This window comes from Colletes latitarsis, chromosome 11 (genome assembly GCF_051014445.1).
Source record: "Colletes latitarsis isolate SP2378_abdomen chromosome 11, iyColLati1, whole genome shotgun sequence".
Taxonomy (NCBI): Eukaryota; Metazoa; Arthropoda; class Insecta; order Hymenoptera; family Colletidae; genus Colletes; species Colletes latitarsis.
In genome coordinates this window covers 13477145-13501349 of record NC_135144.1, presented here as the reverse complement: position 1 = coordinate 13501349, position 24205 = coordinate 13477145, and the positions used below count along the sequence as shown (strand labels likewise).

The 24205-nt window shown below is 35.4% G+C and overlaps 2 protein-coding genes across 11 annotated transcripts; one reads left to right on the top strand and one right to left on the bottom strand.

Moving 5' to 3' along the window:
• Positions 1-230: 230 nt before the first annotated feature.
• Positions 231-9804, top strand: Rab5 (RAS oncogene family member Rab5). Of its 8 annotated transcripts, none has more exons than XM_076778885.1 (6): positions 231-356; positions 3937-4105; positions 5213-5364; positions 5683-5899; positions 6215-6339; positions 8813-9804. In XM_076778885.1, the coding sequence occupies exons 2-5, from the start codon at positions 3943-3945 to the stop codon at positions 6325-6327; spliced, it is 645 nt and encodes a 214-aa protein (XP_076635000.1). In that variant the 5' UTR covers positions 231-356; positions 3937-3942; the 3' UTR covers positions 6328-6339; positions 8813-9804. The 8 variants fall into 8 exon arrangements, with proteins under 8 accessions (XP_076635000.1, XP_076634997.1, XP_076634998.1 ...); XM_076778882.1 differs by having other exon boundaries at positions 293-902; XM_076778883.1 differs by having other exon boundaries at positions 293-940.
• A 6435-nt stretch (positions 9805-16239) lies between these two features.
• Positions 16240-23789, bottom strand: LOC143347906 (uncharacterized). 3 transcript variants are annotated; one of them, XM_076777548.1, is made up of 12 exons: positions 23642-23781; positions 23407-23553; positions 22996-23295; positions 22708-22935; positions 22423-22631; positions 21888-22119; positions 21279-21491; positions 19333-20857; positions 18341-18918; positions 18093-18220; positions 17114-18001; positions 16241-16523 (listed from the first exon to the last, which is right to left on the bottom strand). In XM_076777548.1, the coding sequence occupies exons 2-11, from the start codon at positions 23530-23532 to the stop codon at positions 17125-17127; spliced, it is 4416 nt and encodes a 1471-aa protein (XP_076633663.1). In that variant the 5' UTR covers positions 23533-23553; positions 23642-23781; the 3' UTR covers positions 16241-16523; positions 17114-17124. The 3 variants fall into 3 exon arrangements, with proteins under 3 accessions (XP_076633661.1, XP_076633662.1, XP_076633663.1); XM_076777546.1 differs by having other exon boundaries at positions 16240-18001; XM_076777547.1 differs by having other exon boundaries at positions 16240-18001; positions 23407-23789.
• Between the last annotated feature and the right edge of the window lie 416 nt (positions 23790-24205).

The window sequence follows — 24205 nt, the reverse complement described above, 5'->3', positions numbered from 1 at the left end:
ATATTAGTTATTCTTTTATTTGTACATATTAATGTTTTTTTGGATTTGTATAATATACAATTTTACGTTAAACCGTTAAAATATGTTTTCTTTGAACTCTAAATAAATATATAGGATTCCGCCATGTTCTTAGTTGTATTATTGGTGCATTCACATGAAACCTCGGCGACACAAAAATTGGGGGAGTGGACCAACTGTATAAACTGTGGTAGTGGCACCGTTCGTTGGTTCTCATTGAAATGCACCATTTCCAACTCGAGGAAAAAGAAAACGACATTGAAGAAAGGTACTCTCGAAGGATCTTCTGAGATTGAAGTCACTTCGTTGTTTCTTCACGGTTTCACGAACAATACCTGGTAATTGACTGATCTGTTGATCAGCGGTAAATGTTTACGTGCGTGTGATTTAGAGTTCGACGTTGTAAATACAAGTGTTCCAGCACCGTGTGTACTGTTGTCGTGATCCGAGTCTGAATTTCAATCTCTTTTAGTGCAATCGAATTTTTCGTCCAACGATTCGGTCGCATTAGGTTAGAAAGACACCGATATTGTCCGGTCCGACGGGAAAGTGTCGTGCGGAACAATTGTTGTCTCGCAAAAAGTGGCAAAAATATATATTCCTTGAATGAAAAAAAGGGGAGTGTGAATAAACCGACGGAGGTTCGCAGAGTCGTGTATCTCTGCTTGTGTGTACCAACCGGAGCTGTCATAAATGTACACATTCTATATAGATTGCACGATCTATGCTCGGTTAGTGGGCCGATTTACTGGAGACAAGTGATCGTGTCTGACGCGCGGCAGTGAATTGACATTAATCATCGTCGCGCGGTGTTGTGCACCAATCGACCATCTAAAGAACTAGTGCCGCATTTCTATCCGACGGCGAGTTTCCTCACGCAGCAGGTTAAGCCACCGAAGATTCGAGTTTTTCATTTTGTCAGGTGTCCTTATCCTTACTACCACCGATACGCATTTCTAATGATTTTTTTTTTTTCATAACCCGTCGTGTGCAAAAGAGTTATGTTTACGATCGGTGTCATCTACGATAAAGACGTAGAATGTGCTTGATAATGTGCCTATATTATTCGCCTCTTTACGTGTATCCTATCGCATGGACATCGATAAGATCATATGTATCTTGAGTAAACAATTTTTTTCAGACTGTGCCTTTTCTCTGCCATTCTTTTTGGTCGATAAATTTCTCTGGCTTCCCGAAGAATTCGATATTTTAGATATTGCTGACGTTTCACGGGCGGTGACAAGTAGTCGGACCCGTAACTATTGTGGCACATCGCTTACTCCCTTTATTCGTCTCTCTTCGTCTCTCTCTTGTTATGTTTCGAGAGAAAGAAAGAGAGCGATAGAACAGAATGAGAGCGAGTGAAAAAAGGAAAGCCTGCGAATGAGTAACTGAATGAGAAAGAGAGTCGTAGTTTAAACGAGTAACGGAGCGAGGAGGAAGAGGACAGAGTTAGTAAGCAAGTGGAAGAGAGAAATTGTATGAGTGCGCCTGCGATAGAGAGAAAAAGAGAGGAGAATTCACGCGCGCGCGCGAGCGCGTACACAGAAAACTATCCGTCCTTATCGGTTTCTTTCTTTCGCAGTCCCTATGCACCGCTTTAACGGTTTCTCGTGATTTTTCGATAATGCCATTTCGTCGAAGGTTATGAGGTATTGGTTACATAGATAACTTTCGGGTGAGTTTTCGCAGCATGAAACTTCGATGCAGCTTTGCTTTGTCGAAAGAGTGTGTAAGGTTGGTGATGTACGTTCATGCTTTTCATTCGGTTCTCACTCTTGCAAATGTTTTTTTTTTTTTTCTTGTCAACTCGTACCCGGACGGGTTCGCGCAATTTGAACCTGTTTCTTCCTCGTCACCGTGAGTTGTTACGCGATTCCGTGATCGCCATCGAGTTGTTGCGTTTAGTCGTTTTGTTACGGTCTTAGATATTCGTTCGCGTTGCCTTGTTAAAACTGGCCGTACATTATCATTTAGGGAGCCCGAGTTTTATCAGCCGTAACATTATTGCAAAACAACACCAGATTCGTCGATTCGCTAAGAGCTCGCTATGTAAACTAATTGGATAATGTAATTAACAGGAGCTAAGCTCTAATGGGTTAAATAGCATATGTTATTATTTCTTGTTGGTTAATCTACAGTAGTTTTCGTTTGTTAGACACGAAAACTAATCGCGACATAGCAGATAATGAAATTTCGCATACGCGTTTATTGGAGTCAAGATTTGTTTTTATTTATTTAAGACACGCTCTATTATCGTTTGTATGTTTCACAAACTGGTGATACAAACACTGTTTAAGTCTGTTCATTTTATTTTATTAATGTTATTTTTCTTTTGTATCTCGTTTTCTTTTTAATTAATATGTGCATGCAATGCTTTTTCGTAGGATCTCAATTCTGTTTAGTTTCTCGGTCGAGTAAGACTTAATATTGTACGTTATTGTATTCAATTTTATAGTCGATTAAATTCGACATAGAATTTTGTAGAGATTGTTTACACATTATGGAACTGTATATTTTGTTAATTGAGATATTTATTATAACTTTAAAAAATATATATTTGCCTGTATATTTATATACATTTGTTGCAAAGTATTCCTCTCAAATTTCTTTATATTGCTTTGTGTAATACACAAGAAAAACATTAATTTATACTAAATGTTGCAAATTATTTTCATATTATTCGGGGTAGGAATATTGCGACAATTGCAAGTATTATTTTATTCCTTTTTTATGCTTTGTTTTATCATTATTATTTGTATTATTTCTACATTATTGTTGAATTAAAATAGTTAATTTTGTAATTCTAGAATCACCAGGGTTATTTTGTTGTAATTGTAAAACAAGAATTATATACATTATCCTTTTTTTTATCGTGAAATGTTCTGCCATTGATAAAACTTTATTTAAATTGTCATGCTATAACATATGTTCCATAGGATACTTTTCTATTTGTTAATATTTCATTGCATCTTCTCTAGATTATAAAATTCTGATAAAAATATTTATTTGCATGGTTTGATACATCTTTTATTAATTTTTATTTCAAGAAAGTACCTCATAGCTATTTTCTTTGTTAGGTATGTAAAATCAACTTACAGTTTATAAAAATAATTAATAATTCTTAGCATATGCTTATCAATTCAATATGTTTGAATTAAAAACATTCAGTTAAATGTTGATTGTACGGTATGTAAATGAAATATCTATAAAATGCCTTATCTATTATGCATGGAATTTCAGTATAAATAGACATTTATCTTCTGATTTAGGAGTTTAGGCAGAATCGAACAATTTTAACTATTTAATATTCGTGTAACTTTCTAACATCAATTTTGATAATTTGCTGTTATTGAATTTAAATATTGTATAAGATATATATATTTGTAGAGTCAAGTTAAAGATAAAATTCAAAATATGCTACTTTACTTAGATTGAAATTAATATACACTTATTTTTATTTATTGTTAACACATTCGCTACCATCGTTCAGTTGGAAAACCATCAACCACAAACTATGCTACATTTATGGTAATTTTATATAATATAGTGCATGTTTTTACATATGTACAAGTAAAATACATTAGCGGGCTAACAAAATATTATATTTTGAATGTGCCATGCGTATGACAACGATGAAAACTCATACTTTAGTTACTTGTATGGTAGTGAATTAAAGAAATCATTGTTATCACAAATATATACTGCTGGTATCTATCGTGAGAGTATGTCTCGCACATGTGTGATGCATGGTAGCGAATGTGTTAAGTAATTAATAATATATTAATTGTGTATAATTCGTAAATTTAAAAATTATTTTATATAATATCATTTACTGACAGTAAAAGTAGTACAAATTCATGTTTATTAATACAGTGTACCATTTAAATCAAAACTAATAATTATCATTATGCTTAGGTGATCATGGCTAATCGGGGTACAGCCCAGAGGCCAAATGGTTCGACACAAGGGAAAATTTGTCAGTTTAAACTGGTGCTACTTGGAGAATCTGCAGTTGGAAAGTCAAGCCTTGTTTTGAGGTTTGTTAAAGGACAGTTCCATGAGTATCAAGAAAGTACTATTGGAGGTAAGAATTCATGTTTTAATCCCTTTATGGATGCTAATTAAAATACTATTTGAAGTAAATAAGTAAATGTAACTTACTTGAAAACTATTTTTTCTATAGAAAAATGTTTCACAGAAAAGTTGTATGCATATCTTACTTTTTGCAATAACAATCTGAAATGACTACTGTGTAAGTTATATGCGTAAAAGTAAACTGTGGGTAGAAATAAATTTGATAATTAACATCTTAATAATGAGATTTGGCAACAATGAAAAGAGAGATATGATAATCATGTATGGTGTAAACAAAGAGAATTCTGTGATAGCAGAAAGACTCTATATTAAAAAATATGCAAGTCAAATTCAATCATCATGTATATTTTAAGAGCTCAGTAAAATTCTTAGAAAAACAGGTAGCTTTATCAAGAAGTATGAACAACAGAATACTGTAAGAACTGAGAGAAATAATGATATCTTAATTGCTCAAGTTAATGATAGTTCGTATGTTAGCACACATCAAATAGTTTGAAGAACAAAATTAGTAAAACAGATGTTTTACAAATCTTATACTCATAGAAATTTCATCCCACCCATATTTCACTGACGAAGTTACATTTACAAATTTCAGAGAAATTAATTTAAAAAGGCAGTCAAAAATGCACACTTTTCAATTTATCGCGTCCACACTCTTATCAAACAAACTATACATTCTCCTGACTTAATGCCTCTCGTTTATTTTCTTTAGGAACATTCGAAAAACGATATCTGTCGCGAAAAACCAACAACATTTTGAGCATCTTTTGCATTAAACATAAGTTCAATTAACATCTTATTAAGTATTGAATTTTGGATCCATATTGCCTTATAATTTTTTTCAAATCTCAATAAAAAAAAATATAGAAAAAATTAATCATATCGATCCCACTTCATACTTTACAACATTTATGTAAAACATTTTTCTATAGAAGAAAAAGTTTTTAAGTAAATTAGGTGGTAGGTCATGATGGACCACCCTGTATACATACATGCACGCGCGCGCACACATATGTTATAATTTATATTTAATGTAATATATATTTAATTATATTCTATAATTTAAATTATTATATTCTTATCTTAATCTTTGTAGCTGCATTTTTAACACAAACAGTATGTTTGGAAGATACAACTGTCAAATTTGAAATTTGGGACACAGCAGGACAGGAGCGTTATCACAGTCTTGCACCAATGTATTATCGGGGTGCACAGGCTGCCATTGTTGTGTATGACATAACAAATCAGGCAAGTAAACATTGACAAAATTTAACGCATAATGTAATTATAAATATAACATTTTAAACGTGTAAAAGATTGTATACAATATTCAAGGTAAATGACCACCTAGGGTAACAGTAAATACACAAATGGTTTTTACAACTATATTCATATCTTGCAGCATGCAATTAACATTTAAATATTCTGAGTTTTATATTTATAAGACTATTGATATGTTGGAATTTTATTTCTTAAATAATGTTTATAAATATTTGCTGGTTTTCATATTGACTTTTAAAACGTATATCTGTTTTTCATTATATAATTTTCTAATTAAAACTGCAGGACACATTTGTACGTGCCCAAACGTGGGTGAAGGAGTTGCAACGACAAGCCAGTCCAAATATAGTTATAGCATTAGCTGGAAATAAAGCGGATCTTGCTAATAAGAGAGTTGTAGAATTTGATGAGGCCCAAACATACGCGGAGGAAAACGGTCTTCTTTTCATGGAAACTTCAGCCAAAACAGCAATGAATGTTAATGATATATTCCTGGCAATCGGTAAGATAATTATTTTTCACAAACGCTCCGTACAAACGGAAGTTTGATGTTCATCGTTGGTATGGTCATGGAATAAGCGAACAATCTGTTTAACGGTCATTTTTCTGTTTATATATTGCTTTAAGGAGATTTGTTAGTATCTATTAAAAAACTTAAAAACATAAATTACATAAATTTATGCATTACCCACAGCTTCGTACGCGTCGTTAAAGTCGTTTCTGTCGACAGTTTGGTTTTTCTATTTTTTAAGAAACAATAAAGTTTTTAAATTTAATTTCCAACAAAGTATGTCCATAAATGCTTTTGCTGTTATAGCTAAAAAACTTCCAAAGAACGAGCAATCGGGAAGCGCAAGTACAAGTGGGCAAGGTCGTCGATTAGTTGAGACCGAAGGACAAAAGGCAGCAACTGGCAATTGTTGCAAGTGATTATCCAAATCTGTACGTGTCAAATATTACGTTGGTATATATTTTTATATTAGTTAAAATTTGTCACGTTTGTGATCAACAATGGTGGGAAACATAATAACAGTTAAGGAGTCACAAAACAATTGATATATGCAGATATGTTATGAGTATAATGTTCAGTATAATAATACATTATGTCTACGTATTTTTATAATGCATCAATATATAAGGAGAAGGGACCGATGGTGGTCTTGCAATGACAACAAATTCGATATTAAATAGATTAAAAATTTGCAATTCATGGATACTTTATGCAAAATTTGGTATTAGTATTATCAAATATCTGAGTAGATATTGCTGTAGTATATTTCTTGTTACGTTTAATATTTTTATTGCATGTATTCCTGATTATTTCGATTTTTATATTTATTAAATAAGTGAAAAGGGCACGCGAAGATCCAAAGTTGAATCAGTGTCCCTTCTATACATTTTTTATTGATTGTATAAAACAATTGAAACTCTAAAGGGAAAAGAAGAATTATGCATAAACAAATTTTTTTTCTACAAAAAATACATCGCAAGTTTGATGTTATCAGAAAAAGGATCGTACCAATCGTTAGGAACTCATTTATAAAAACCTACTTAAAACAAAAGTTATACAAATTGTAAGTAACATAAGCACATTTGTCTATTATAAATTTGTTTTTGCACAATACTATGATGAATATCTACAAATATCCAATGTTTTGACATTTGGTAGAGTGCTTATTTTGAACAAAAAATAATTATTTATATAAGAATTTTCTTGTATAATTATTGTGTTTCACATGGCTTGGACTAACTATTGCAGTAAATATCATTGCACCGTCTGAGTACTTCATACTTTCTTTTTTTATTTGTAAATCTTAAATATAATTCTAAACTCTTATTTGATCACTTGTGCAATTGTTGTAAAAACGTTAGTCATGCATAATATTTCCATTTAATTAAGAGTAATATATAATCAAACTTACAGAATCGAATTAAAAGGAAATACCTTCTCTGTTTTATATGTTACACGTTAAATTCTGCAAGACTCTGCTACGAGGGTAGTGATGCTTGTATTATGCTTATAAATATTATAACTTTTCTTATTATGTTTATTTTTTGTAACTTTAGTTTGATTAATACTTATATAATACTTATTTTTATAATATGAAGTATACAGTTCTTTATTACATACAAGAGAGTAAATGATCCTTGTAATATATTCACAATCTTGTTATTGTAAATCTTAAAATGGCATTAAAGGAAATATTAATTTCTTACTCAACAGTTGAGTCTATTAATTCAATGAGTCCAACTGTAAATACTTCGACAAACACCTTTATCTAGATAGTGTACAATTTAATATAAATATATTTTGAACATTTCTTTTATTATTTTGTACATTACATTACTACGTCTCTTGCAATTGTTACTAAAATTCTCCTAGTGCTATTCTTCATTTACACTTATAATATTATTAATTTATTTTTAAATTTCGAGGTATCATTTTTAAGTAGCACATTTCGAAAATATGTCTAGCTTTGCACAGTAGTGATATATTTTTGTTAATTAACTTGTTTGCGGTAAATTAAAATCAAAATATAATAGGTTTTCTGTTACACTTGCATTTTATTTTTGGTTATTGTCTTTTTTATCCAAATGTATGTGCTGAAATTAAAACAAATTAATATTTACAAGAAATTTTTTAATGTAATATACAATTAGTTACTACAGGTTTTTGAATGGCTGATAATCGAAGTATTCAAGTTCCTATTATTATACTGAAGTATACATGTGTTATATCTTTTTACAAATGCACATTAGCTTTGTTTCAAACGCACTATTAGGTAAGTTTACAGTCTGTACTGCCTATAACCACAGTTATTATAATTAAAATATTTTGATAAATAGTATTGTAAATATTGTTCATTGGATCATTAATTCTGTAGTAATTAATAAATATTAAATTATTGATGTAATAGAGTTTATGTGTTTAAAATTACGAACTAAAAAGAAATATAATTATTAAGTTATACTACAGTTTCTTTAATAGGTTTCATATAGGTGTGTAATCGTACATGTTTTGGCATTTAGTAACAATCAAATGTACGGTTTTAAGATTATTTTTGATTTCGTGATAACCATTTTAAAGAATTATGAAAATTCAATTAAGTTAATTGCAGCCTGAAAACGTAATTCTTTGATTAGAATTATGATTTTGATACTGTGTAAATGTACATATTGAATAAAAAACGCATACTATATATTTATCATACATTTTTATTGCAGTACTTTTTTATCGTGTTACTTTATCTGCTACACATTTTTATTTCTCAGGAAGAACACGTACTTAGAAGTGCGATATTTTCTCGTGACTTTTTCTCCAATGAGTACATTAATTAAAAAATTATTGTTGTTTTTTTCGATATAATTTATTAACAGAGCACTGTAGGAGACACACTCTACTTTTTGTTTACAGATATGTACCATAATCAACAAATATAAATACACAATGAGTGTGTCCTCAATGAATTTGAATGGATATGAAACAATGGGGAAATGCCACTATATTGGAATGGGAGGTGAACTGTGCAGGACGAACATTTTGCCTGAGTGATTTAAAAAAATGCGTGTATTACGTTGCATTCGACGATATATCATCTATTTTGAGTATCAGATCTATCGAAGAGCGAGAGAGAGAGAGAGAAAGAGAGAACGAGCGAGAGAGATATGGTGAAGCTCCCATTTGTAATTCTAGTAGTAATGGGCGATGTTCGTTATATATATACACATACACACACATACATACATATATATAAATATATAAATATATAAATACGATTATACTATAAATCATATCTAATAAATATGATTTATATAATAAGTAATGTTAATGGTAATAAGTAATAATAATGTTAATGGTAATAAGTAATAATAATAATGTTAATGGTAAATAATAATAACATTAATATTAGTAATGATAATATACATTTAAAACATACAATGTACGATGAACTTTTGGCACGCGAAACGTCTTGTAAGATAGTAGGCCATTTCTGCTGCTATAATTACCTATGTATCTACTTTCTTAGTTTGTAATCATGTATAACAAATTCTTGCTCCGAAATATATTGTATATTAATTTTATTCGATAATTCATGATAAATTATAAATAATTACACAAGACGAGAAAATAAACTTGTGAATATTACTAACGATCTTTGTTGCAATGTTCGCTTTCGTGCATAGTTATTTATCACTTTACAAATAAGCCTGTTATTATTGCAACGGAAGGAGCCATTAAATCTGTGTAAAACGATAGTTCCACAAACCGATTGCTTAATTTAAGTACATTATCGAATTCATTTATTCGATCTAATCTAACTTTGTTTGAACATTCTATAATGTTAAATATTTATTTCCACGTTGTAATTTAAGGGGAAATACGTGGAATAAATGATCCATAAAATACGTTCCAATTATTAAATTTTTATTTTGATCACTAAGCTAAGTAACTTTTTTCATGGATAATTATATTGTATCTCCTTTTGAGGGTCTCTTGTATACTTGACTCAAGAGAATTTGTACATGTACGCCAGTTTATGTAGATCCTTGCCAACTAAAGAGCATATGATGATTAATTGTCAGTTCGATTTACTTCTATTTTTCTATACGTGCACCAAGGTGCTTGACAAATGCGCAGAATCATCATGTCGCCAATCGCATAATTAATAAGGCTGGAAACAGACGAGCAACTTTTTACGTTGCGATATCGCAGTAATTCTATATTTTTCCTTGTTCTGCAATTAAAACAACGAAGACAGACAATATCTACGTTTTTTTTTTTATATGTCTTTGTTGTTTTCAATTGCAAGACAAGGAAGAACATAGAATCGCTACGATATAGTAACGGAAAAAATCGCTCGTCTGTTCCCAGCCAAACGAGGAACATTCAGCGTGGCCAGATTTGGCATAATTGAGTGCATCGACAGCAACACTAGTAACGATGAACTTCCTTAGCGCCTAACAGAGATATGATCTACAGTGCGAGCCATGTTACGCGAGCTCGACACTTCGCACAACTTCGGGAAAACGAGAAAGAAGGCGAGTGTGAGCCCTTCTTTCTTGATATGATGAAATACACGTTTAACACTAGGTTTACGGACACTCGTTGCGCATATTTTTATTATAATTCGCTACGTTGACAGTTGCATTGAAATGCAGTTTTTCTTTTAATCAGAGGATACATCCATATTATTACATCAATTCAATTCAACATAAATTGCTAACAAATAATATTTATGAGTCCTATAACGTTAAGTTTAGAATCTGAATGCGTCAAATTGACGCGTACCGTAAACCTAGTATTAAAACCCCCTGACCATGTTTTAACTATTGAAGAAGAAGACATTTTTTATTGTTATTTCTATGAACGAGCATACATATGTACCTATACAGGGTGTTCGGCCACCCCCGGGAAAAATTTAAATGGGGGATTCTAGAGGACAAGATAAGACGAAAATCAAGAGTACCAATTTGTTGATTGAGGCTTCGTTAAAAAGTTATTAACAATTAAACTCAAAAATTTCAAATCGTTCTGGAAAAATTATTTTCGGTTGTGGGGGTCAATTACAATCATTTTTGGTCATTACACATACCCCCGAAATCCTACGCACTTTCGAGAAAAAAATTCTTTACTGAAAATCATTAGATGCCTAAATTTTTCGACGAAAAAACAAAATTTCAAATCGTTCTGGAAAAATTATGTTCGGTTGCAGAGGTCAATTACAATAATTTTTGGTGAATAGACATACCCCCGAAATCCTACCCACTTTCTAGAAAAAAATTCGAGAAGGTGTAAAATTTTACGACGGAGAAAAAAAATTTCAAATTGTTGTGGAATAATTATGTTCGGTTGCGGGGGTCAATTGCAATCATTTTCGGTGAATAGACATACCCCCGAAATCCTACCCACTTTCTAGAAAAGAATTCAGTACGGGCGGAACTTTAAACGTTAATAACTTTTTAACGAAGCCTCCATCAACAAATTGGTATTCTTGATTTTCGTTTTATTTTGGCCTCTAGAATCGCCCATTAAAATTTTTCCCAAGGGTGGCCGAACACCCTGTATAGCTCAAAACGTAAAAATACTTGGGCAGTCGAGATTCGAAATTCGAAGAGCAAGAAGGAAAGACTTCCATTCACGTTCTTTATCGATTTCCCGAAGTTGCGTGAAATGCTGACCTGGTGTAACATGTGGCTCGTGCGGTAGGATATGTCGGTTTTCCCAACCATTCCGTTAAATGCTAAGGAAATTCGTTGTTACTACTGTAACTAGAAGATGTGTGTAACTTGAGATGCACTCAATTATGCCAAATTTGGCCACACTGGCTTCGTGTTCCATTATTGTGTCGTTAAATATATTAATGCATTTGGTAAATGTTTACTTTAATGGTTTTGTCCTAAATCTGTACATTCTTTTTTATGGCTTTTTAGGAAGGGCTATACTTCAGTATTGAAAAGAAATATAGAGGGGAGGACGGTGAGAAAATAACGAACTTTGTAGTTTCTTTTACGCTTTATACTGGTCGCAATTCAGACGATTCCGCTCGAATACTAAGCTTTGATGGCGACCAACACGGCAAACGCAACAAAATGCAACAGAGTGCGGGAGTAAGATAAATACTTAAGTACTTAACAGATTTTTTTGTTACCAGCGACAAGACGCGACAGCGAGAAAAGGGATACCAGAAAACGCCATCTGTTTCATTATACGAAAATCTGTCGTAAAGCCATTTTTACAATTTTCATGCTGCGATCAGAGGTGCCAGAAGTGCACCGAAGGTGCTCTCTCACACTATGCCAGATGACGCGTATGTGAGGTTCACATTGTGAGCTCGTAGAGTTCTGGAAAGTCGACAAAGGCAAACTGATGCATGCCCTCTTACTCGATTCTCAAACAACTGAAATCCGAACTCACGTCAACGGCATACGATTTGGAATCTCGACTGCCCAGGCATTTTTACTTTGCGACCTATGTAGGCTAACATAAGCAAAGTACTCCCCCCCAATATATTTTAACTATTGAAAAAAAAGAAATTTTTTTTTTTATTATTCCTATGTATAAGCGTACATATGTATATTACTAATACGATTTTTTAAAATCAAAATACTTTAAATACTTTTGAATTTTCCTACAGCCCTCTGCTGACCATTGCTGATCACTGTTAGTATTTCTGACAACGTATAACGATTACTACTGACTTCTGCCAGCCTCCGTTGGCCTCTGCCGGCCTCTGCTAGCCTCTGCTGGCTCCTACTGGCCACTGCTGATCTTCGTTGACAACTACTGACAAGATATAAATGATTAAAGCTTTGTATAATATAAATCTATGGCAATAAATGATATAATTTTAATGTGTTCTCATCATTTTTTACCTTTCTTTTCCTCTCCCCATTATTCCCTTAGTTATAAGATGCACGCCAGCTCTTCGCAAGGCCGCCAGTATTTTGGAAATGTTCCGGGCACTCCGGAAATCCGGATGACAAAACGCCCAAGTTTGTTGTGGAATAGTTCGTTATATTCAACGATAGATGGCGCTTAATTATCGACCTAAAACCCCCTGGTGCTAAAACGTCCAAGCTTGTCGAGAAATCCATCTAGCGTGGACGATACGAACTATTCCACAACAAACTTGGGCGTTTTAGCACCAGGGGGTTTGAGGTCGAGAAATAAGCGCCATCTATCGTTGAAAATAACGAACTATTCCACGACAAACTTGGGCGTTTTAGCACCAGGGGGTTTGAGGTCGAAAAATAAGCGCCATCTATCTTTGTATATAACGAACTATTCCACGCAACTTGGGCGGCTCTCTCGACTCCAACGAGACGGTTTGAAATTACTTCTGGTAGCGAGACTCTTGAAGGAGAACAGTCAGTTTACCTTTGTCGACTTTCCGAAACACTACAAGCTCACGTACATACGCATGATCTGTCATCTCTGGTATAAACCAGAGATGCCAGACGAAGCGCTGAGTGCACCGTGGACACGTCTCATGAGAGTTAAGAGAGGCAGGCTCACATTTGCCTTCTCGCTCTTGAACAACTGAAATCCGACCTCACGTCAACGGCATACGATTCGTAATCTCGACTGCCCAGGCATTTTTACTTGCCTTTCCTAGAGTTCATTACTGAACTCTGCAAATTACTCCTGGTTTCTATTTGCCTCAGATGACCTCTGATGACCAGTGCTGACAAAAGTACAGAACTCCCGACAACTTTTGACACCATACAGCGACTGTTACTGACTGCTCTTGATTACTGCTTGCCTCTGCTGGACTCTGCTGACCATCGCTTATATTTCTAACAACCTATAACGATTACTACTGACTTCTGCTAACCTCTGTTGGTCTTTGCTGATCTCTGTCAGCGTGTGCTTGTCTCTGCTGAACTTTCCTGGCCTCTGCCGAACGCTATTGACCACTGCAGGTATTTCTGATAATGTATAACGATTAATACTTACTACTGCATGCCCCTACAAGTCTCTGCTTGCCTTTGCAGGTTTTTGCTTGCCTGTGCATGACTTTGCTGACCTCTGCTGAACACTGCTGACCACTCCTGATGCTTCTGACATCGTATAATAATTACTACATGCTACTGTTCGCTCCTGCTGACCTCTGCTTGCCACTGCATGCCTCTGCTCGTCTCGGCTGACCGCTGCTGACCACCTCTGATGCTTCTGACAACATATAACACTTACTACTTGCTACTATTCGCCCCTGGTGATCTCTGCTTGCCACTGCTGGTCTCTGCTGACCACCGCTTATATTTCTGGCAACGTACAACGATTACTACGACTCCTGCCTTCCTCTGTTAACCTCTGCCAGCGCCCCCTGGCCTAAGCTGGCCTCTGCTGACCACTGCTGACCACCGTTTATATTTCTGGCAACGTACAAGGATTACTATTGGCTACTGCCACCCTCTGCTGACCTCTGTCAGCATCTCCCGACCTAAGCTGGCCTCTGCCAACATCTCCCGACGTCAGCTGATCATCGCTGACCACTGCTGACCGTTGCTGACAACTTGTGACATGATGTAATATAATATAATATGTTTATATGTATTAACGTTTTGTATAATGTAAATCTATGACAATAAATGATATACTTTCAAAGTATTCAATGTGTTCTCATCATTTTTTACCGTCCTTTTCCTCTCCAAATCATTCTCTTACCTATAGGATGCGTACCACCTTCTTCGCAAGTTCACCAGCATTTTAGAAATGTTCCGGGAACTTTGGAAATCCGAATTTGACCTTGACCTTGGCCCAGTTTCGAAAGTGGGTCAAGGCCATTCGAATCTTAGAAAAATTCCGGGCAGTTTGAGAATCTGGATTTGGCCTTGACCCAATTTCGAAAGTGGGTCAAGGCCATCGAATCTCAGAAAAATTCCGGGCGCTTTGAGAATCCGGATTTGGCCTTGACCCAATTTCGAAAGTAGGTCAAGACCATCGAATCTCAGAAAAATTTCGGGCGCTTTGAGAATTCGGATTTGGCCTTGACCTAATTTCGAAAGTAGGTCAAGGCCATCGAATCTTAGAAAAATTCCGGGCGCTTTGGGAATCAGGATTTGGCCTTGACCCAGTTTCGAAAGTGGGTCAAGGTCATCGGCATTTCAAAAAACGCTCCGAGCACTTTGGAATTCCAGTTTTAAGTAGAGAAACGGTTTCTTATAACTAAGGGAATAATGGGGAGAGGAAAAGAAAGGTAAAAGTGATGAGAACACATAGAATTCTTTGAAATTATATCATTTATTGTCATAGATTTACATTATACAAAGTTTTAATACATGTACATCATGTTAGAAGTTGTTAACAAAGGTCAGCGTGGTCAGCAGGGGCAAGCAGTAGCAAGTTGTAATCGTTATACGTTGCCAGAAGCATCAGGGGTGGTCAGCAGAGGTCAGCAGAGGCCAGCGGAGGCTAGCAGACGTCAGTAGTAATCGTAATACGTTGTCAGAAATTCCAGGAGTGGTCAGCAGCGGTCAGCAGAGGCCAGCGGAGATTTTGTAGGAAAATTCAAAAGTACATGTAGTCGTATCTTGTACTTCGTAAAAGGAGGTGTATCTTGGTAAAACAATTTTATGACAATACCTGTTAATTCAAGTTAGCAATCAGTAGAGGCATGTAGAGATCAGTAGCGGTCAGCAGAGTCCAGCGGAGGCAGGCAGAAGTCAGCAGTAATCGTTATACGTTGTCAGAAGTAACAGGAGTGGTCGGCAGCGGTCAGCAGAGGCCAGCGGAGGCTAGCAGACGTCAGTAGTAATCGTAATACGTTGTCAGAAATTCCAGGAGTGGTCAGCAGCGATCAGCAGAGGCCAGTGGAGACCTGTTGACGGGAGGTCGGATATTAGTTGTTCAATAGCGGGAAGGGAAGTGTGAGCCTTTCTCTCTCGACTTCCACGAGACGGTCCGAACTTACTTTCGGCAGCTTCGGTGAATCGAGAAAGAGGGCATATGTCATCTTACCTTTGTCGGGTTTCCGAAACTCCACGAGCTCACGTACGCGTGATCTGACATAGTGTGAGAGAGCACCTTCGGTGCCTTTCTGGCATCTCTGCTGGTAGCTTCGGAGAATCGAGAGAGAGAGAGAGAGAGAGAGAGAGAGAGAGAGAGAGAGAGAGAGAGAGAGAGCATGTGTCAGTTTGCCTTTGTCGACCTTCTGAAACTCCACGAGCTCACATACGCGTGATCTGGCATGTGTGAATAGTACACCGGGTGCTGAATCTGGCATATCTGACTGCGATCAAGGGAGTCGTTTTAAAATTATTGTTTTCAATATAATTTTTTTATTCCAACTCAGACTCCTGGTCATCGTCGAACCACAAAGTATAAAATTAGTCTAGAGTGAACGAAAAATAGTGATTACGATACAATATCGATATTTTAAATATACATACACATAGGTACAGTCTTCTCTATTCGTTCTCTAAACTAGATTATAATATTTATAGGTTTTAAATCATAAAAATGTTAGCTTTTTCAGTTAAGTTATACAAATTTGTATAGGTTACCGTTATAAACAGACTTTCCAAACCCATGATTACAGAGTTGTGTGGTAAGTTAATTTTTATTTGAAACTCTAGTTGTGTTCTTTCTGTTCCAAAAACCTATTCTACTCGAAATAAAGATCCTGAAAACATACCAATACTATTCGTTTATAGTAAACATAAGGCACAAAGTCAAATACTGACTATTTGAACCAATTCTTCTTAAATTTATTAGATACTTATAAATATTTATGATACAGGTTTTGCATTCCAAATTCAACTCTCTGCAACTCAAATTTATCGTTTTGCACCCGAAATTCAAGTTTTTACAATTTAACCTTTTGTAATAAAAATAAAATTTAACGCAAATTTATTATTAAAACACTCCGAATTTTACTATACGCAATACAAAGATCCGTATGAATTACTTACTTAATAAAAATTACTAATTCATTAGATATGGAATTCATAATTATGCTCAAGTATAATATGAAAACTGTACAACTGATGGTAATTTCTTTTTTAAAAAAACTTCAATGGGATTCTGTTGTTGGAGAATTTGGCGATAGAAAAAAGTAGAGTATGGAAGAAGAAAATGAACTTGATTTGCAAAAAGGTGAATATGGTCTGCAAAATGGTTAATTGGGAGTTAAAAATCTGTAAAATCCAGTCCTAAACCAGCCCTTCCTAAATTTATTATGTTCTATAAATATTTCCCACGAAAACTACCAACCCAAAACCTTATTAGAAACCATCCACCTTCTTACTGGCAGATTTTCCATTGGTCAGGCATAAATCTGGAATGATCAAGCCGTCGCTTTGTTCCCGAATCCGTCTCGAAGCATTCGTGATACTAAAACTGGTCTCGGTACTATTAGAATTCGAATTCTGCAATTTCGGCGTGGACGTTCTTCCCTTTAAAAGAACGGCTTGCTCCGTGCTCTTGCTGGCATCTTTAATAGATATCGAGGACACGTCGCTGAAGTCGGGTAGCCCGTAATTACTATCAAATTGTTTCTTGGCTGGAGAAATCGTTCTTTTCGCGGCGTTCATCGGCGTACGGTCGTCGGAGTTGGACGAAGAGCTCAGAGCGCTGGCTTCTCGAGTCTTCTTCAGCGTTGTAATCGCCCAGTCTAATCCCAATTTCTTTAAGGCAGTCTCCATCTCTTCCGGCGACGAGGGGTACCTTACGTCGGAAGACGGCGTGCTGACTATCTGGGAAATTCCAGACAGACCGGAGAAGCTGTTAGAACTCGTAGACGTCATCCTATCTTTCTCATTTCCCCCGAGCTCGTTAGAAACGGGCACCAAACGATCGATTCCATCGCATTCCGACTCCATTTCCCTCCTTTCGGCCATTGGTTTTACCGGAGCTCGAGATTCCGTCTTTTTTGACAGTTTTGAAGAATCCCGAAACGTAGTAGCTTCTTCTGAAGACTGTTTCGAGGTCGAAGAGTCGTAAGATTTTTTAAAACGGTTACTTTGGACGTTTGAGAAAGAAACTTTGTTTATTTGGGCTTCTGCAACTTTCTGAGTAGATAGTGGACTCTTGGTTACTGTGTCTGGCGTGTCGAATTCGATTATTGTTGATAGTTCGTGGCCTGAAGACTCAATCTCGGTTCTAAAATTAATTTGCAGTTAGAAAAGAAAATGGGAAGGTGAATTGAGATTTAATAGGGAAAAGAAAAGAAACAAAAATGTTTGTTTTGTACCTATACGGCCCACTAAGCAAGCTCACCGGTGGTTTGCTTCTTCCGTTGGATAGCATGACAGTTTCTAAAGATCTTGGGAGCTTTGGAATGTCTGATAATAACGGAACGAAATTTCTGTCTTCTTTCGACTAAACGATACATAATTTCGAATTAAATTAAAAATTTTATGTTAAAATATAAGGGTGAACTTGATTTACAAATTGATGAGTATATTCTGCAAAAGGATTAATTTAGAGTGTTCCAGTTACCTGTTGGTTGGATTGTTTCAATGAAATGTCGGTTTTTGAGTCAGCAGTGTCCGTTGACGTTCGTGTTTCGCATTCTTTCGTTGCAATTAAATCATTCTTGAAGCTTTTACTCTGCTCCAAAATTTCTTTCGACAATTTTTCTATAACCACCTCATCATGTAAATCTGATTTATCTTGAGAATTAGTTTTCAAAGATGTTGCCATTGTCTGAGGTTTGTATTGTATTTTGTATCTATCGAGCTGAATATTCACTCTTTCCTCATTTATGATCTTTGGCTTGGCTTTGGTTTCCTTCGCTTCTGCTTTCGTTTGTGCACTGTGAATAATATTTTTAGGTGTTTCTTCCGGTACCTTGGTTAAAACACTTTCTTTATCTTGATTTTTCTTTTCCTCAACTTCTGTTTTATCTTTAATAACTCTCTGTGATTCAAGAAGCGTTTTTGTTAGTTGGTCATGGATAGCTTCTATGTTTTCAACAAGATTTTTAACATTTTCCAGATCGTTGGGCATCAGTTTCGGCGATGGTAATTGCATCAAACTGGTTTCATCGCCAGCACTAATTATAGAAAACTCCACACCTGAAAGAAATTATGTTATTTCTGTATTTTATTATTCTTTTTTACAGTATACAGATTGTATCCCCTACTCTTAATATTTTGAACTCAATTTTAAAGGTCAATCAAGGATACTATAAAAAGATGTGTATACAGGGTGTTCGGCCATCCCTGGGAAAAATTTTAATGGGAGATTCTAGAGGCCAAAATAAGACGAAAATCAAGAATACCAATTTCTTGATTGAGACTTTGTTAAAAAGTTATTAACGTTTAGAGTTCCGCCTGTAGAACGGCAATCTGCGAACAGCTGCGCACGCGTGATAGTGGTTCTCATTCACAAAACTGTAAGACTGTCGATACGTCAGTAAGTTGAGTTTCTCATACTGAATGAGAACCACTATCACGCGCATTTTCAAGATACTCTGAATAAAAACGTACCTTTCTGTTCACTGCGGACTTTCTCGATAAGATTCGTCAAAGAAACAATCCTTTCCGTGCATAAATTTTGCAGATCCTCGTACTTCTGCAGTATCTGAGGACAATTCTTCAGCGCATAGTTCCGAATATTATCAAACCTCCCAAGCGTTAATTTGCATTCCGGATTTTCGCACGAGCAAAGCTCCACAGAGACGATCGGTTGCTTCGGAAATCTCATTTGCTCGGACAAATCTCCAGAATTGGATAAATTCGTCGACGTCGAACCATCGTTTTTAGAAGATGGAATGCTGCTATCGTTAATTTGGAAATCCGCGGAGGCGTATCTGAGCATTCTGTTGATTTTTGCGAGTCGCGGAACGTTCGAAGGCATGCCCATTGTTCGCGGGGAAGGAGTTTCCGGCGTAGAGACCGGACTCACGTCCCTTTTCAACCGTCTCAAGCTCTCGTTCGCCGAGGAATCAAGCATCTCGAGGATAGAAATATTGTTCAGTGCTTCCAATATGTCTCTGGGTTTTATCGGCGGAGGGCTCGCAAACGACGTCGAAGTATCCGAAATTTCCCTCGTTTTCATTTGTTTTTCCCGAGACTCGATGGAATATAATTTTTCTTGAGCCTCGGTCGAATATATTCGAGAACTCTGAGTGCTCACATCCACGACCTGGGGCGGGTTCACCTTAATATCAAATCCACTCTGGTTCACGTAAATCTTGATCTTCTTGCTGGGCGTATTCGTCACGGTGTCCAATTTTTTAACGCCGTTACAGCGCGATTTTGGCAAGGTCTTCGAAAACTTCTTCGCCGGGGACAATTTTTGCTTCGTATCTTGCTTTATGGGGGTTTCTTTCGAACTTTGTTCATCAATTTCGTTAATTATGGAACTCGATTCACTCTCGTCTGCTGGAGTGGCAACCGTGATTTTTGGTTCTAGCGGATGGTGTTTCGAGGAGCTGATTTCGTTCTCAATTAAATTAGATTCGACTTGTTTTTCTTGTATCAATTCTACTTGAATGCTTTTGTCCTGAACGATGTCCTGCTTATCTCCAGTGGTCGTTTGCACGGCAATTTCCACCCTTTTTATCGGACTCTGCTTTTCTTCAGTCTTGTTTTCATTGCAAGATGTGTTTATTACTTTAATCTCTGGAGAAAGCGATTTTTGAATACTCGATCTTTCCTTTTCAAACAGAGGCTTCACTGTCGCATTGAAAACATCATCCGGTAAATCTGCCCCGAATTCTTGCAAGAGTAGTTGCTTTTGTTTTTCAACCTTCTTCAACATGTCTAATATTTGTTCTTCGCGTAAATTGTCATTTTTCACGATTTTCTCGTCAACGTGGTTCTCCCACACAGCATTCACATCGACATTATCGTTTTCTCTTGGCTTAAGCGTAATTTGCCTTTCTACTGGATAGGACGAACATTGTGTCAAACATTCTTCGTCCAATAAAGCTTTCATGGTACGATTTATCTTTTTTTTGTGCTGGTTTTGTAGTACTTTTCTTCGTTCCACTTGCGTATTTGTGTCTTCCTGGTAAGAAGATAATATTATAATTAAAATTTATGGTTCACGAAGGAAGTTTGAACATACGTTTTGCTTTCCAAATTAACCCTTCCGCAAATCAAGTTTTCCTAAAAATTTGTTCTCTTAAGCCATTGTAATAAAGATACAATTCGTCGTAAAGTTATTATTCCGAAATAAAAATTTTATTGTACGTATGTAACAATACAAAAAATAATATAAGACTTATTTAATATTAAAAATATCAGTTAGTTGTGTTTTGGTTACTAGCTTGCTAATTATGAATAAAATCATAAAAAGAAAACGACAAAATGACATTGTATTACTTCGTTTTTCGGTCACTCACAAGATGAGTTTAATTTGCAGAAAGATGAATATGATCTACAAAATGGTTAATTTAGAGTACAAAACTTGTAGAATATTATGTTACCAGATAGTGTTTCACGTGGCTAGCTTTTAATTTACGTTCCTCGCAAGCTAGATGATTTAAATTCTGAACCAGTGCCTGATAATCGCGACGGACTTTTTCCCTAAGCACAGCGTCTTCGCCACGTTTCTGAGCCTCGGATTTACGATTTTTTGCTAAATGAGATTCGACCGATTGCGCCTGTTCAATTTCTTGCGCTAAATCTATCGCGTTGGGCTGTAACCATAAACAAAATATCTGATTAAAAATGATTGTACCGAAATGTATCGTTGGAATGTAAAATATATTTTATGACTCGATAGATATTGGAAAAATTTGCAGAAAAAATATATTTTAAATACATTCTTCACAATTGGAAAAAATATTTTGATTTCTTGAATCAATAATACTGTCTACAATAAAATACTTTATTTTAAAGCTTTAATGGCCACTGTCATGTATACATTACGAAATCAAAGTGAAGTTGAGAACCCTAAAAATTTTAACATTCGATTACTCGAAATTTTTCGACCTAATTCGATTCCTATTTACCGATATCGAATACTCGATTCCCAAATACGAATTCCTGTCTATAGCCACAATAATTATTATTTCTTGTCAACAAATACGAACCTCGTTCCACACGTGTATTTTCTCAACCACTCCGACTGGTTTATTATATGTATTACAATGATGCTTGCTATGGTCGTACATCTGTACTTTATCGTTCACCGATTGTCTTATACATTTAGAATGTATAGTATCAGGTACGAACGACGAATCTTCGCTAAACGAACTAGAACTGTCGCTTGAACCGTTGATGATCGAGTTCGAAGTTGATTGCACATAATCTTCTGGATTGTACCTGTAACATTACAAATCGCCAAATTTGTTTATATTCAGTCATAAAATTATTTTTTGGATTGTACTAATAACATTTAACATGTTAGCTATCTGTGACCTACCTATCATCTGATAGCGAGACACGCCTTTCTTTAAGATACAAAAAAGAAATTTAAAAATTCTAAATTTATAATATAAAAAAATATTCAAAATTAAATCGAAAACAACTTTATAGGCTACATTTTATGAAAAAGTTACAGTACTCGATGTGTTAAGCACATTGTCACCTAAATTATTTTATATGTAAAGTATTATAAAACTATACCTCGAGATTTTATCAACTTTCGACTGTATAACATTCGAAACTGACTCAGTTCTCCCAGAATCTTTGTCCTCAGACTCCTGCAACTTGTCACATTCTACAACAGCCACAGGTTTCAATGTTGAAGGTTCTACAATTGAACTTATCCCATTCCTTTTCGTAGTTTTCGACTTTGAACGTGGGGAACAGGTTTTAAAATCGCTTAAAGCAACCTGTGAAAAATATTTTTACAGAATATGAAAACTTAGAAGTTATATTTTTTGGTTTCTTTAAAAACGAAAACTGTACTTTAACGTAAGATTTAGTGATCTTCCCAGGCGATTTTCGAAAAAAACCCTTCCTTTGCTTTTTTTTCACACATTTACTTTGACTATTTGCTCCATCTGTTTCCACCTGTGCACTCTCCTTCTCTAGCATCGCGTTTCTAGGAAGTTTAGCCACCATTGTCGACCTAATGTTTTCCAGTTCCCTGACTTTACGCAATCTATCCTGGTGTAACCATTGTGCATTTTCCTCCTGAATAGATTTGACCAGGTCACAAACTTTACAGATCAAAAAAATATGCAAATTTCTTACTTGTGTATTCCTAATCAGTCTAGTTGCTTCTTTTCCTCTTTTAGCTGCAATTAATTTGTTTTGTTTCTCTCTTTCTTGCATCAGCTCATTATGATCTGGTTCTAAAATTGCAGATATGTGTGCCTGTCCAATATCTGCCATGTCTTCCTGATATTTCTGTTGGATCTCCAAGATTTTGCCATCGTACACTTGCTTAGAATTAAGTTTATCATTGTTGTCTAATTTTTTTAGCTCTTGCCTAGCTATTGTCTTTGCACGTTCCAACAGCCTATCAGATATTTCTTTAGATTGCTGTCGTACCTAGAGAAATTTCTCAGTAATATACAGTAAATAATATAAAGTATTACAATGCATTTGTAAATATTATTCTTTTCGTTGTTTTTAAACTTTTACATTATTCATTATGTTTACCTGTTCTAACCGTAACCTTCGACGTCGATCACGCTCATTTTTCTTGATTTGATCTAAATCAGACAGCACCATTCTTCCGCGTCGTATGCTCAAAAGATTTCCGTTTACAGTGACATTGACAGACATAATTTCTTAACATAAGATTACCTGTCATTTAAATAACACTAGAATTAAAATACGCCTTCTATATTTAAACTCGAATTTAAACTAGTAAATTCGATCAGTGTAAAATTACTTGTTATTCGAATAAAATTAAAATTAAAATATGAATACGCCTCCACGAGTCGAATTTAAATTCGTGAGAACAGCCATCCTCAAATCTAGCCAATCAACGAATTATTGTCGGTCGTTTCGCGACCATAACCAAAAAAATATATTAAGACTTGTTTTTATGTAGCAGTAGAAGTTGAAATATTCAATGTCGCGGAAATTATTTAGTGACAATTTGACTGTCTTTACAGCTGTTTTCACGTACTGTTCGATTTTATTAAATTTATCTAGTTACTTTGGTTACTTTTCAATTCTTGTGTTACGCATTCGCGTGAACGTGGGTTTGATGTACGTAGCGCCGCAGCGGGAGTTGGTTGAAGCCCGATTACTCACTGTCGAGTGCAGGGTCATGTAACTGTATTCTGATTAGGAGCGAAATTCAAACGGACCAGCGCATTGTAATAAACAACGCAATTGTAGGAAATTCAACGTGGGCAAATCCAGCCGAAAAACCGAGCATTTGTAGACCGTTACAGTTACTTTGTGTATACAATGTTGTATACACCGTTAAAGGTAGGTGATGTATGTG